This window comes from Pempheris klunzingeri, chromosome 22 (assembly GCF_042242105.1).
Source record: "Pempheris klunzingeri isolate RE-2024b chromosome 22, fPemKlu1.hap1, whole genome shotgun sequence".
In the NCBI taxonomy this organism is placed as follows: Eukaryota; Metazoa; Chordata; class Actinopteri; order Acropomatiformes; family Pempheridae; genus Pempheris; species Pempheris klunzingeri.
Window position 1 is genome coordinate 9031342 of NC_092033.1, and position 16617 is coordinate 9047958.

General features: G+C 42.1%; 1 protein-coding gene across 1 annotated transcript in view; it reads right to left on the reverse strand.

Moving 5' to 3' along the window:
* Positions 1–3841: 3841 nt before the first annotated feature.
* Positions 3842–16617, reverse strand: part of chchd3a (coiled-coil-helix-coiled-coil-helix domain containing 3a) — a 68711-nt gene continuing 55935 nt past the window's right edge. Inside the window, exons 8-9 of the mRNA XM_070853739.1 lie at positions 8476–8611; positions 3842–4547 (exon numbers count right to left, since the gene is read on the reverse strand). Of these exons, the coding sequence (XP_070709840.1) occupies positions 4524–4547; positions 8476–8611 (160 nt within the window). The 3' untranslated portion in view covers positions 3842–4523. The remainder of the gene's footprint in view (positions 4548–8475; positions 8612–16617) is intronic.

Genomic DNA, 16617 nt, shown 5'->3' on the forward strand with positions numbered 1-16617 from the left:
ATGGCAGACGCTTCACACCTCATTGGCAAGCGAGGAGAGCCAATCACCGCCAACAGATCCGCCCCTCAGGCTGCCTGCCTATTCCTCAGTATCCTTGATGGGTTAGAGAGCGAGAGAAAGAAGGAAGTAGGAAAAAAGTAAGAAAAAGAGCAGGAGGAGAGTGAGGCAGAACAAAGGAACAAAAAAAAAAAAAAAAAAAGTAAATGCAAACACAAGAATGGGGATAGTCTGAGCGGAGAGGCAGTAAAAGGCACAAAGAGACGCGCAGACGGATAAGAGCCGGAGAGGGAGTGTGGGGAAAACTTTAAAGGGAAAAGCTATTTTTTCTTCAGAGAAGGTCATTAAATCAAATGTGATTAGTCATCATGGTGGGAGATATTGTCTTTTGTATTGCAGAGTTGAGTGCATTCTGTTTTTTTTTTTTCTTCTTCCAAGTCAGCTTCTTTAGAGAACAGAGGCAATATAGGACTGAAAAAAATCATAAAAGCATCGAAATGAAATTGTAGCTTTATCCTAATCGCTTTATACAGGAACTGGTGTCAGTGGCAGTGACGAAGTTTCACTGTTAGGTACAGAGACAGATGGTACAGAGCACTAAAAGAGTCAGTGAAAGCCACACTGACAGAAGCTGATATAAATTACAGTAAAAAACAACAACATACAGTACGGGTAGAGGCGCAGTGTGAAATATCTTGTACATTAAGGGTACCAACAACACATGAGATGGGTGTAATAAAGAGAGAAAATAGCATGAAATAATTCACGGCATCACAGAAGACTAACATACTTCATTTCCACAGGCACTAAACTGGGTGAAGTGCCTGAGTCATGCCTGGGGATGATGATATTATGGTGGTCAGTAAATAAAGAAGAGATGTGTTTGTGTGGGGATCCAGGTACAAGCCTGTCACTATTTGAAGCTTGGCACAGTTTCGTAGCCTATATATATTATTTTTTTCTGTGTTGCATTTGAATTGAAACATTTCCATAGTAGTCTGGAGGGCTGATTTCAAAAATCCAAGGTGGCTGAACAATCATCCCTCACATTTCTACCATGTGGTTGTGTGTTGCCTCCCTGCTTTTACTTCAGCATTTAAGCAATTAAAGTATTGTGGAAGATATCATAGCGGACAAGTCACAGGTAAGAGACAGTAACAATGGTGCTCACCTTTTCTAGTTTGTTGGAGCCGGTGAGATGATACCATCCTGATGATGAGATTAGTTGGCTGGATTATAACCACGGTCCTCTTTCTGCTGAGGGAGTGGTGGTTTCATCACTGCTGATTTTCTCTTGGGATGGGGCGGAAGGCTCTGGATGTACCCCACATTTCTGTCCCACGCTGTTTATGCCTGTAGCTTCTCAGCATTTTGTTATACTCTCTCCTGGCGTCTCCCAGAGGTGCATCAAACCAGTGGCAGAATAACAAGAAAGAGAGTTTCGACCCTCCGACAGCTTCCTACATGGACCCCTACCTACAGAATGAATTCTAATTAAAATGTACATTGTTTTGAGCCCAGATTATCATGGCGGTTGGCAGAGAAAATCATGTAGCCTTTTAAGTGGGTAAACGTATGAGTCATGATAGTGCTGGGAGCCTTATTTATGCATGGCAGACAGACTGAGAAAACGGAGAAGAAAAATTGAACCACATGATAAAATACTTTCCTTAGTTATTAGCAGCCTCCAGGAGATACAACTATTCAAATCAAGATTGAAAATGTACAAAAAGGGAAAAGTCACACATATTCAACATCAAGTGCCCTTGTAAATTCACAAGCACTGGAGGCAAATCTAGGTATAGTTACTGGGTATGTTACCACCATATATTTGGATAGAGGTATTTTAGATTGGTTTAAGAGATCATAATTAAGCTGTTGCTCACTTATCTTTTATTATTTATCACTACTTTCTCATTTTGATTGGAAAGGAAATGTTCTTAGATACAGTTTGTCACAGGTCGCTAAGGTAACGTGCAAAACATTTGAAGGACTGTTCAGAGGTCATACAGTCATAGGTCGACATCCTGAGAAGAGGTTTGTGTTTTGCATCCGTTTATTCTATAACATGATGTTTGTATTTTCAAATAGAAAATTAAGCGAAAGCCAAGTTTGATTCAGTTCCACACATATGACCCGTGGATGTATTTCAAATGCCGCCTGCATCACCTCAACCCCACACAGCCAGCGGGCTTCGGGACCCCTCAGGAGCTCTCACCGTCATCACCTCAGCGTTTGGGAGCAGCTCAGTGCTCAAGGACATCTCAGCTACACTCTAGCGTAGGAAAAAGTATTTCTTTTTGTCCGTTCTGCTCTTTTACTGTGAACGCTTACTGTATTTCTACAATCTTCCCTTTCATCAAAATCTCATTACTGCTACCACCTGATAAATGGAGGATTTTAACAGTGGCTTCCGGACGCATGTATATAAATTCCAGCTAATATAGCGCTACATTAATTTTGTAATGCATTATGTCCTTCCATAATATACGTTTTTTCAGGAATTGCATTAAAGAGAAAAAGCAAAATGCTTTAAAAATGCTCCTTCTCTGTGATTTTAGAAGATGGAAGAGCACCAACAGCTCTCCATGCACGAGCTATTGCTGAACTTTAAAAGACAAAAAAAAAAAGTCGTAGTAGTGGAGGCCTTTAAAAGGAAAAAGTAATCCCTATGTTTGGATATCATGATTCTCTAATCATCCCTAAATTATATTAGGGGGGAAATAATCTCATTACAGACAGAATACACCGTTAAATCACTCATCTTGGCTCGGAGGTACTGGGTCAGATAGAGCAGTAGCGCAGGGTCACAGAGGGAAAAACATGGGGGGAAACAGGGGGGGGGGGGCTGCTCTACAGAGAATCACCTGCCATGAACTCCAATACCCATTATGCCCAACCTTTAGAAAACCCCTCCAACACACACACCCCCCCGCTGTATAATAGAAGTCAACCCCTCACCCTTTTGTGACTCCAAAAGTCAAAAAGCAAAAGGACAGCTGACTGACGGACAGAGGGGGATTAGTCACAATGAATTACATGCTTGCACGCACACACACACACACGGCCTCTCACACTCATTCAATCTCACACACACACACACACACACACACTTCCCTCTTCTGATGCAGAATTAAGATAACGTCTACCATCACCTGCCTCCACATCAAACCCAGACGGTGTCCCTCCGTCATCCACACACACTCGCACTGCTACTGCATAAAAAGTGGCTGCATTACTACCCCACCCACACATACACACTGTCAAACCAAACACACACACACACACACACACACACACACACACACACTGGATAGACAGTGTCTGTCTATCCAGTTAAACCCAACCCAGAGAGTCTGGCAGAGTGCAGACAGCGTAGAGAAGCCGTCTCCTCCAAGGCAACATTAGGCTGGGAGACTGAGCAGAGAAGAAAGGAAAAAAAAAAAGAAGAGAGGGAGAGAAAGAAGTAGATAAGTAAAAGGAAAGAGGGACAATGAGGGGATAAGGAAGAGGTAGAGCTCTTTCAGTGGATAGCTAGAGCGCACAGAGGATTCACACAACACAGCTATATAAAGAAAGACATACAGATAGAGAAACAGAGAGAAAGATAGATTATGAACCCGAACATCTGGGAGGAATATTTCCCCCCGCGCTTCAGTCCCCCTCCCTCTTGGGCTCATTCACTCCGTTTGGCAAAAAGTCGTCGCAACAACACGAGGGCCGCGTAGCCATCAAAGATGTACAACGCTGGCTGTAATTAGCATAAAATACACACACGCATACACACACACACTCTTGAGAGACGGAGCGCGCTGAATATTTATGGAGAAAAGTTCAACAACAGTTCCTGCATCGTTTCGTCTTTTATTTCCTCTGATCAGACTTTGTCTCAAGTGTTGGTCTGGATGAATGCTCAACACGCAGGTCGTTACATTATTAACATAACACAAACTCACACAAACAGATGCAAAAGGAGAAACTGATGCATACATGTGTATTTTTGTACAGGATAGTGCATTACGAGCAGGAAAACAATGAATTATGGACGACAAAATAGGACTGACTTTTAATAGTAAAAATAGACTTTTTTTTTCCTAACGGTGCTGAAGTGAGAGGGATGGGTCTAAGTGGCTTGTGACAGAGGTGGCCTGCTTTCCTGTTGTGGTTCATTTGTATTGTCCTTCTAGCGGGCCGAGCTCAGGCCTGCTAGGTCCCGCCGGTCCCTGCCGTCTCTCCGAAATTGTGTCACTGCCTCCCTACGTACTCACAGGAGAGATAGACAAAAGGTAAGAGAGGTAGGAGATAACAATCAAGCAGTAAGGGTGTCTATTTCTCTCTCAGGGTGCTGTGTTCGGTGCCTCTAGTCTGGTTCGGTTTGGTTCCACAGGGTTTTCAGGGTGTGTGTCTTAGTGCTGACTCATTCCTCACGTCCTCCGCTCCGGTTTGGTCTGTGTGTCAGTCGGTCGATAATAAGCAATCCCACACCATAAACTCTTCATTGCTCCCTCATTCTTCCTCTCTTTTCTTTAACCCCCGGTCCTCAACTTGTTCTGCAGATAAAAAACAGAGAGAAAAGTGCATTAGAGAGCGAAAAAATGTGAATAGACAAACAGCCAGCAGAGAAAGATATGTCACACAGGAGAGACAGACAGAGACAGGAAGGCCTGAGAGAACAATAAAAAGGCAAGAGGATGGAGTGAGTTGGAGAAGCAGAGAAGAGACCTGAGGGCAGTGGATTCCATGTTAGCGATAAGTGCAACCACAAATCCCCAGAACTCCCTGTCAATAACCATTTGAGCTGGCCTATCGCAGCTGATGCCACTGGATGAAAACTGCCCAAGAGAATGAAAGAATCAAAAAGGATAAGAAGAAACAAGGGGCATAGAAGAGAAAGTAAGAAAAAAAATATCTTCTTCTTCACTGACCAACTTAATAATGGTGTTGTGAATGAGATGGGTCCATGTCAGTCTCATTTCATCTCTGTAAAGGCATCTGAGTTTATTTTGTACACCATTGATCTGCCCATGAAATGATTATTGACAGTCTGCCGAAGAGTCTGTTACAGTGTAAAATCCAGGTTAGGACAAGGGGGCAGACTTTGAAGAGACCACTTAATGGATAATTCCATCTTATTATACCCTGGGCCTTATTTTTGTTGCCCCAGGCATCATTTCTATTGAATATGAGAATTGTATCCACAGTATCAAAGTAACTGCTGTGAGACTACGTAAATGTAACTGAAAGCAGAACCACTGAGAGCCAGATTTACTAAGGCTTTGTGCCTGTTTTTCAGCCGCACATGTGACACAAACGTGCCGAGTTTAGCGCGATGCATTTAAGAGAGGATCGTGCAAATAATAGGAGTTGACATGTTAACAGTGGTGGATCATGTATTCCGATGGATTTACCGAGGTCGAGCTGTTTGCGACTGTCACTTTTGTGAGGAAAATTTTCCACCTCTGAAAAAGACCGTAAACACAGTGCAGATGGGATTTCCAGGAGCCAGAAGGGAAATTGTAGTGGGAGAAAAAAAAAAACATGCATAAATAAAGGCTGGTGTGTAACTACAAACTGATTATCTGAAACAAAAATGAAGTAATTAGCCTATTATGAATGAACAATATCTGATTACTGTAATGCAAGCGAATAGTAGGCAGATGTTGTGGTTTGTGTTCATCAAACTTGAATTTGAACTTGACCATAAATGAACTGTAAAATCACTGCAGGCTGCAACTACACTTGTCTTTGTTTTTTTTTTATATTTGTTTGTGTTTATTGCCCCCTGATGTATTGCTAATTTCAAACGCTACAGATCATAATGTGAAGAATATAATCTTATTTTGAGTAATACTTACACTTTTTCTCAGATGGATTTGACCAAAATAAATATTTTGTACTCAAGATCACCATGTTATGATTTCTTCTCTTAGCTTAGTGACCTCAAAGAAAACCCATCTCTGAGCTGTGACTATGAGCTCTCCTTCACTGGCAGAGTGTATCTGGAGGGAAGGGCCAGACAAATTAAAAGCACAAATATATAGTGAGATCTATCGACTGAAAAAAATATCAAGAGGGCAAACTAAATCATTAAAGTACACTTTATCAAGAGCAATTTTAATTGAAAAGTTAATTTAAAAAAAAAAAAAAAATGACGGTGAAGGAGTTATGAGCCAGCTCCTGATTTGTTTTGATCCTTCCAGACATAACGCTCCCTGAAACCACAAACAGGGATCGAGCTTGGACCTTTGAGAGTAAAAGGCAGATGGAAGGGTCAGTCTAAAAAATGAAGTGGAGAAGGAAAAAGATAGTGAGCAAGAGGCGGTCATGCGGCGAGAATATGGAATGAGGAGGCGAGCAGTGGATGGAGAGATTGGCTTCCATGATAAACTCTTTTTCAGAGAGGGAGAGAGAAAGAGACTTTATCTGTCCTTCGACTGCCTCTTCCTCACAGTCTGCTATCTGGACCTGTTTAGCGCTGAATGCATTAGAAATGTGACTGGGGATGAAGGGAGAGTGGATGGAGGGAGTGAAGGAGGAGTGGTGGCAGGGCGCACAGGCCACAAAAGAGAGTGAAAGTGGGTTTAAATGTTATCACTGAGTGTGGCGATAAGAACGCTAATTATCAGTGACAAAGGCAGCGCTGTTGACAACGGCTTTGTCTTGGCTGACTCCAGCTGAGGGGTCAATATTGTAAAACTGAGATTTGGGGGATTTGGTTTTTATCCTCCATGAGATGGCATCTTGGACCTAAATATACCCGTGGTGCTGCACTTTTTAGTGGAATTTAAGATTTGAAGGGGAAGGAAGGACGAAGAAGGGTAAAGAGATTTTGCTGTTTGAAAACTATCTGAGCTATGCTATCAAGTGCCTTTGACAGAAAGGGCAAGGAGATGAGAGACGGTTTTTAGAGGGCACGTTTGGATCTTCTGACCTCCGGAGGTCAAAGTCATGTCCTTAAACATTTGTTCTTGGTGCAGCTTCCTGCTCAGCTCCGATAAAGCTGTGTAAACATCCTAATCAGGAAGCTGCATCAGCTCGTATCAATCCTACTTCATTCCTTCCCGTTATTTTTTCGACTGTGTAATTCTGCATATTATTCCTTTAAAGCCTTATCACAGAACTGTTTTTTTTTTCTGCACCTAATGACTTTAAAAGCAAGTCTTAGACAGATAAGCACAGATGAACAGGAGTGTGCTGTGATTGCCGCAGGGTGATAAACACAAGCGGATTACCATATCGTCTCAGACTTGCTTCCAAACAATTTACAACATCATAACAGCATCCGGACTGTGAACGCACCACTGCTGCATCTTGACGAGGCTACAGGTAGCTCTCTTAAATGCACGCGCACACACACACACACACACAAACACACACGCGCACACACACACACACAATGAATAAAACATTGTGCAATTTACATGATGTATAGCTTAAAAATCTGCCGGCATCTGACTTTTAGATCTATTACTAATACCCACGAGAGTGAGCAAGATGCACAAAACTCAGTTTTCCTCATTTCCGGCAAAACAATGCAATTGTAAAAAAAAAAAAAATCTAATAGAAAAGCTCCATGAATGTAAATTGAGCCTTGTTGGGCCAATGGATGTTACATACTGCAAAGTGAGAGAGGGGGAATCAAGTTAATATCAACCTGAGTGACATTACGATTACCATACAGTGTGTGACCGTGGGAGACAGAGGGCGAAAAAACATTTGCACTTGGCAGTGAGAGGAGAGGTGCTCCACAGAGGACAATGGTATCCCACTAGCAGTGACTACTCCCCTGGTCTTATTACATTAAAACACACACACAGAGACAGTTGGGGGAACGCCTGTGTCAGAGGGTATTATGGAAATAGATCGTAGGGTTTAAACTGGCTATTTAGAGTGAGCTTTATCCAGGCGCCAGTAGCCCAGTGGAAATTATATTCTCCTGTCTAAAAGCAAGGAACCGGCGCATGTAAATGGATGGTCATATATACGTGTGTGTGTGTGTGTGTGTGTGTCTTATATTAATTCATTTAGACATTGAAAAAAGGAATAGCAGCTCTACTGTAGCTACCATACACATCTATGAGCCCAATGACGTATGCTGTAACTAACACACACACGGGACTACTTTGTAATAAGCACATCAATTCAACTGAAAGCTACACTACAGGATTAGGAGGTGCGACAACTTACATATCATCTGTCCATGAGGGTGCATGCACATACTTTTCATTCTTTTCAGAGGGAAAAAAGGTGTTGTTATGGAGGGTTTTTAAGGATTAAAGTTCAAGTTTTACATATTTTCCTCACGTGTAAAGAGCACAGTCGCACACAATGAAATGCTCATTCATTTCACTTAACAAGCATGCAGCACACATACATAATATTCATATGCAAATGATGCTACTAATGAGTATAGTAAATTACATTCAAATGAGATATAAAAAGTGATAAAAGACGTAGCTAAGTTTAGTAAATACGCACCTGTTTGGCGTTGTTGACACACTGAAGGTAAAGAGCTGCTATGTTGGAGCAGTTGAGGGTTTTTCCAGCGTTCTCTCTGTAGCATGCGAGGATCTGGCCCTGCAGGTCTGCACACACAGGATATATCTCATACTGCCTGCAGGGGTGAGAAGGGGAGAGAAACAGCGTGAAAACGGGGAAAGATATGGTGTAAAAGAAGATCGAAAAATGGGGCAGAGGGAACAGTATGACGGATGAAAGTTAAGTGAAAGGGATCAAAGTGTAAAAAAAAAAATGGACTATGTGTAAAAAAGCAGTGGCAGAGTCAAAGCTGGACAAAAAAATAAAGACAAATGGAAATGTATAAAGATGGGGAACGCAGAATGAGAATAACATATAAATAAATTGAATACATGAGAAGAGGAATGAAGACGTATTGATGGTTTGGAAAACGGGCAAATTGACGGTCATTATTTATCTCAAGAGAGCCCATGCCATTGTTAGAGTACACCAAGCTATACTGCAATCGACACTGTGCACACCCCCTGCCTTTTCTATTGCTAATGTCATTCCAGTCGAAAAACACCTGAACCAAGAATCAACATTACTGTATCTGCTGGAAGGAAGGTCAAAGGTCGATCCAGCCTCCGCAAACTCCTGTGATGACCAAGCCAATGTGTGAATTACAACATATCGACAGGCAGGTCACAGGGTTTTCTAAAAACGGACAATAAGAGGTGCGAAATGAAGCTTCCAACAATGGCTCCACTCCCTGAAGAGGAAGATGCATCAGTGCCATGGGACTGCATGGAAGAGCAGCTAACTCTGCAAATCAATGCGTGATGCAGAGAGAACAAGAAAACGGTTTCATCTAGACGAGCAATAAAGCCTACTTGTTACGATGTGATGATGATAATGATGATGATGAGGTTAAAATTACTGCCATGCTAAGTATACCTTCCTGGCAAATTAGTCCTAGTTCTTGTGTCTTACCTCTAAAAAATTTCATTTTAAAAGCCTCGTGGAGTATTGATCACGCTACTGGGCACAAGTGAATCAATCCATTGATGCAGGAAGGCTCTCTGCGAGTGTCAACCATTAAATACTGGGTAGCCGTCACCTTGGACTGGTCTAAATGGCAAATTGAATCTTTTTGCATCCAAGAGGGGAGGTTGTTGTTGTAGACTGTGAATGCTAATATATCGGGGTATAGGATACACATCACTAGCTTTGCATGCTTAAGTCTGTCCTTGAAGTCTGCTATAGCTTTAGCGCGGCTGCCTTAGCTGGTACGATCCAGATCCAGTTAACTTTGGTGCATTTAAATGGGTCTCTTACATTAGATGTATGCAAGGGTTGGATCCTTTCACCAGTCCAAGTAGTGGAATGTACCAGCAGCTGACTATTTTGCCAAAGTTAACTGCTTTTGTCTGTCTCTTCACACACCCCATAAAAATCTATAATGATGAAACGTGCACACTCTAGGGCTATTATGCTAATGGTGGTGTCATCGTTTTGTTCACACCAGTGCTCAGGACACTCCATCTGCCTCACTAAGTGTGAAACAGAAAGAGATTTTGCCCGTCAGCAACTCTGGTGATCTCAAAGGAATATTGGGGGTGAAGCCGAGCCCCTGTAGTCAGAATCAGATGTTTGATTTGCCTCCTGGAGTGAGAAATTACCCCCCCGTTGGATACAAAGCAGGGGATTGGTCGCATGGGTCATTACCCAGGGTGAAATGCAGCAGGAAGCTGGTGCTGTGGAAATGTGTACATATGCGCATCACCACATGGTCGTATTTGTTAGGGAGGCCCGAAAAATCTATAGTCCTTGTAAGTGCAGGTCAGTGACAATTTGTGACAACTTGAGGTCCTCTTCACACCTTCAGCAACTTCAGTGTGATTAATCAATATACTTCATTATTCACCATCCAATTCAGTGCTCAGAGGCCACACAGGAAAATATCTACAGAATACAAGTAGGCCTTTTGAACACTACTTTTATTCTTTCTTTAGAACTGGAGAAACTAGGATAAACCAGCAAGAGTAGCTAGACTTTGAAATTATAAAACCGAAAAAATCCCATCCCCTATAGGCCTCTGTTCAAAACCACTATCCCACAACAAATGAATGTGACTACTGTTGAAGGACGAGTTCGTGTTTGTTCTGTATGCAAGTGCTGACTTGAATTTCTACAAATATAACAAAAATGCTTCTAAAATAAGTTACATACTGTGTCTTTAAATGAACACTTCAAAATTTTAGATTGATATCCCTCTCATGTCTGTAAATACTAAGCTACACCCAGGAGACAGTTGGAGGCAGGACCATTTCTTCCTTCAGTCTTATAATCATTATGGAACATAAAACCACAACTTTTGCATTCCTCAGTTTTTGTATGGATCAAACAAACACGCCTAAATTAGTGAGCCTTACGGTGCTGGTTGTCAGATTTTTTTCACCTTTAGACAAAGCCAGGTCCACTGTTTCCAGTCTCAAACCAAGCTAAACTAACCAGCTATTGGCTTTACTTTCTATATCCATCCTCTCATCTAACTCAAGGAAGTGAATAAACACATTTTGCTTGATTACCACTTTGAGCACAGACATCATGCTGCTGGGTATGGGGAAAGTTCTGCATTTGTGGACCCACTGGGGAGAAATTCAGTCATTTGCTAGAAGCATGACAAGGCCATTGCCCTGCGTCAGGGTATTGAACGATGACAGCAGTGCTGGCAGAAATCGCTGCCATCCTATTCCTATGGATCCTGGTGCTCATTTATTACACCGCTTATGGGCATCTACAGGGACGAGGCGAGCCACGTATATCCACTAATTACTTTCTTAAGCGTTTGCGTTAATGCCAGGTGCATCCTGCTGATACAAACCACAGTGTTTATCACCAGTAATGGCCTCTGAGAGAGAGAGAGAGAGAGAGAGAGAGAGAGAGAGAGAGAGAGAGAGGACGACAGAGAAACAGAGGAGGGAGGGAGAGACAGAGGATGGGGGCATGGGAGGGGGTGGATAGAAATGAAGAGCATTTTCTTGATGAGGAACTAGACAGTGGTACTTCAATTTTTGCTTGCTCTCTGATTCTCTCTGTGGGGAAGAGGCTGAGACAGTGGTTGAGTTAATCATGGAGACAATAACACTGTCACACACACTCTGTAGCAGCACACTGTATCCTATACCATCTATCATTAAGATTAACATTAAGTTCCCGCAGCCAACCACACAGTGCTGGTGGGGAATAACAGCAAACCTCCCTCCTCCTCAGTTTTATATTAGGAGCTCTCATGTCATTTACTATAGCCTGACTGCAATGGCGCTATGTAGCTGAGTGAGCAGATGCTAAAATGAAAGACATTGTCAAACAATGTCATGTCATTATCACACTAAAAACAATCAACCCCATTCTTCCTTTGGTGTATGAACTGTTTTGCACAATAATATAACTGCACAGAATACATTCAGAGCAAATATACTTATGTGACACACTTGAATGTGATCATTTCCAAACCTTTCAATTAAATCTGTATATAGAAGCTTTTTGTTTTTCAAGTCAGCTATTGGCCTCAAGTAATCACCAAATTGTTTCAGCCTAATAGTGGAAATACACTTAAGTTATTGTACTCAGCTTTAGGCAAACCAGGGAGGATTTTGATACTTGTATTTAATTGCAATTTGCACCAACAAAATCTCTCTACATTCTGTAGCTATATCAAATACCACATAAAACAAGCCAAACATTGTGTTGAATTCAAAGCAATTAGGAACTACGTGTAAGGATTAAATGCTGCAGAGTGGATTCTTCCTCTGTGGGAATCACTGGGTATGATTAATAACATATAAATAAGTCAAAAAATATGGTCAAAAACAGCTGTGAAACATCCATTTCCCATGAAACCTGAGCAGCAGGGCATTCATAAACACAACACGAAACACATTCCCAAAAAAACTAAAAAATGACTTCTAGGAAATGAATAAAAGGGGTGAAGGCCTGAGGCATTGTGCACCTGAGTTGGTCTGAATGTAGAATCTGAGCTTTAGTTAGCAGGCTATAATGTATTTGGGTCTTCTATCAGTAGCGGAGGACACAGCAGCCTTCATTTTGGCCAGAAGTTCTCAAACTCTTTTGTTTTCAACTTCTTTTTATCAAGCAATGTCTACTTGTGAGCCCTGACCAAAGGGTGCTTTGTCTAAGAGCTGTGAGCATTTCAAATGAAGACTCTCTGACTGATTTAAATATTTTTTTGAGGCAGAAGAGTGTAAAACTACACAGAATATAAAAGAAAAACGTCTTTAAAAATGGGCCTTTCTTTGGCAGAATTTTTTTTTTTTCTCACTTCCTGATCCCTTAGACCCCATATTAGGAAATAAGCCCCCTTTGTGTCGCTGCTGCTCTTTACCCACACAGCAATCACGCACACATATCGCTCAGCATGGACAGATAAACACACAAACTTGTCAGTTCACCACGCATACTAACCACATTCACGCACAGGCAAGCGCACAATACACACAATCTACACACACACACACACACACACACACACACACACACACAAACAGATTATTCTATAGGTTATAGAAGCGGCTATTGTCTATAAATGCCTACCCCCTCTCTTTCTCTCTCCTTTTTTTCACCATCTCATTTCCCCTTCATTCCTGTCCTTTATTCCCTCTCTTAATCCCCAGAGGTTCATGGGATATTTAATAAAACTCCAAGCGGTGGGAGACACTGAAACAAATATAGACATCTTGCCAGATACAGTTGGTTATTATTTGCTGTATGTATGTGTGTGCGTTGCACCCCTGTACCCCAGAGACAGTAAATCTAAACAGTCATATAGAGGTCTCACCTTGTGCCATCAGTAGCAGTAAAGGTCTCTATAATAACACCTTATCCACCCCACCCCCTCAACATATACAAACAGCCAGCAAGCCTCCACAGCCTTGATGCACTGATAGGAATGAAAGGGTGGACGACGGTTGGTTTAGATATCAACATTACAGCTTCTCTGCTCTGCGTCATAAATCACAAAGCAGGAAGAGAGGATAGAAAATGGGCAGAGAGGAGGGGGCCGGGTATGACAGGGAGAGAGGGACGGCACTCAATTGAGAAAAGGCACTTTATTGGAGAAACTGAGAAAGAGACCGACAATGTGCGCTTGCAAGACAGAGGACAGGAAAGAACGAGTGGAAAAGAAGTATGGTAAAAGAAGAGTGGAGAGGAGAGATTTAGGAGAAGCAGAGCAAGACCCTCCACGAAACACCCCTGAAGCCCTCTGCTCACTTCGTTTGTAAAGTTTTCCTTTAGGAGAGAATAGAAAACGAGGTTGAGAGGAGGGGCAAAAAACTATATGAGAGGGTGAATGTGTCCCATTTAACATGTAATAAAGCAGAACAGATTACCCGCTTGCTCCCTCTCACTGTCCGTCTCCCTCCTCAAGGTGTCCCTATATCATTTAATACAATCCCTTCTTTCAAGCCTCCCACTGCTCAAGTCAGCACATTTCCATGGAGGGAACATATTTGAATAGGTTTATGGCTCCGGCTACATTCCTCAAGGAACATATTGACCGAAAGCTGGGGGACGTATTGAGATCAATGTTGGGATTTTCATATAATATGCATATGTTATAGACTGTGTGACAATAGAATGAGCGAGGATCAGTGTCAAAACATTTTTCAAACCAACATGTATTGACCATGACGACCATCTGCTGTAACAACGCAGGGCTGTGCACTAAAATGACATTCATAGATCTCTGTTAAGGACACAACGTGCTTCAATAGTTGAACAAAGTGTGAGGCACATCTGGAAACATGTACGTCCATTTGTCATAATCTGGGATACATTGCAACACTGAACAAAGACACACACACACACACACGCACAGGCGTACAGACAAACAGACACTGTCCATTCCAATACTAGGAAGCATTAAACTGTCCCATGCAAAATGAATTATTGATTGCACAAAGACAATTGGTGAAGTTTTCACTCCATGTGCAGAAAGCGTGCTGCCTTCTCCCAGTGGATGAGAAATAATATATATTCAATGGTCACAAGCAGCTAAAAGTAGAAACATATGTCAAATAAAACTGATATGAGTTAATGTTAAAAAAAAAAACATACATCTGTTGTGCATCATTGGTGGAGAGGACTAGAAATTTACAGTCAGCTTTTGATACTTGACAGTCGTTGATGCTTGGTGTAGACACATTTTGTTCAGTACCAAAGGGTTTTTGAAGTGGATTCTGGGGAGTTGTACCTTTTTTCTTTATAAGCAAATGTGCTGTATGTAAAAGTTTTGGTTGTTTTCTTCATCGGGTAACCTTATCGTACAAGAAGTCATTTTGTGTGTCGTCTCATGACTTCACTGTTGGACTATTATTATTTAAAAGCATTCAACCAAGAAAAGACAGAAGACATTGTATGGTCTGATTTAGTCAGATTTCACACATGTTGCCAGAATTTATCTCCCCAATCTCTAACTTGTTCCTTAGCCCACACACACACACACACACACACACTCAGACAAGCAACACATACTGTAGCACTATCGACAGTATAGATTACCCTTGCCTGCCACCAGATTGAGTTCCCAATCACCTCATTCTCTATTTATCATCATTTGGGTCCACTTAAGGGTTAATAGGGTTAAGGGGTGGGTGCTGGTTACCCCCTAAAAAGCCCTCATGTTCTCTCTAGTTAAGGCAGGCGTCAGTACCGAGGGGGGTAAATAAATACAAATGATCCAGTTAAGGAGAAAAATGACACACATTTCGCTCACGCTGCTTTTTAAAAGCAGACCTGAGTGACCCCCTGCAGTGAAATCCATCAGCATGGATAAGAGATTGAATGAGAAAGAGAGAGTGAGAGAGAGAGAGAGAGAGAGATGGGGGAGAGAGAGAGAGGCAGAATCAAGAAAAGTGTGAGGGATAACAGACTGCCAAAGAATGGGGAGGGAGGGTGTTCGAGTAAGTGAGGCAGGGAGGCGAAAGCAGACAATAACAAAGAGGGAGTGAGTGAGAGAGATTTAAATGAAGACAGAAAACTCTGTTCCTAAGTGAGCAGTGACGGAGACAAAGAAGGATGAATGGGTGAGAGGAGAAAGAAACAGAGTCTACGTCCTTTCTGACCCGTCTTTATGCACAAGGACACTGGTCTCTGGTTTGAATCAGAAGACGACAAACACTTTTGAGATATTTCACAAACACGTACTGAAGATTGCAAAATGAAAGATGTTCACTGACTCAGGGATCCTTATTTTGTGAGAGACACCTTAAGGTTGCAAGGTGCTTTGTGCAGTGCTTTGTGTTTGGTAAATATGCAGTACACACTTTCTGCAAATCCAAGAAATGCTGCGTCTCAGTTCTTTTCTGTTCCATCACGCACGTCACTCAGCAGTTCACTATATGAAAAAAAACAAACGAACACAATACTGGTTGGCATAATAATCGTTTCCCTCAACCGTTTCCAATGTAGCCAAGTCACTCCATCAGCCACTAAAAGGTGTGCATGTGCACTGTGTGTCCATGGGTGCGCCCACGCAGGTCTCTCGAATTATGTGTTCTTTTTACTGCCAGCACAGCGAAGCTCTTAAGGCTGAAAGAAGAGCTTTTAAAGCAGTTATTGACTTCTGTCTCCTCAGCTGACCACCATCTTGTCCCTGCGCCCAGGTTGCCTAGCTACGGAATTGTGGTTCGCCCTCACCTGGCAGAGGGGTCAAAGCGCTGCTCAGTCTGGCCTGTCTACTACCTCAGAGAAAAACACTACACAGGTACACTGCCTGCTAAATGACTTCCTGTCATTTTTATTAATTAAAAGTGCCGCTTGGCTCGACTAAACATCAATAAGCCATTACTTCATATTTTTTGGGAAATCAGTATCATTCCCTTAAACAAACAGGAGCACTGCCAAGAAAGTACCTCTAGACCTTATTTACATTTTGTAGCGGCGTGTCGGATTTTGCAGGAAACCGGCTGGATTTTCTCTTGTGTATTTATCCCCCTCAGTATTGTGAAAGATAGAACAAATGCACGACGCAATCGTCCTGCAATGCTTTGTTGCGTGGCCTTGTGTTAGATTGCACTAAGTTGCACAGGATTTCCTGATTTTATGTCCACAACCTTCATGCCAAGAAGTATTGGTTCG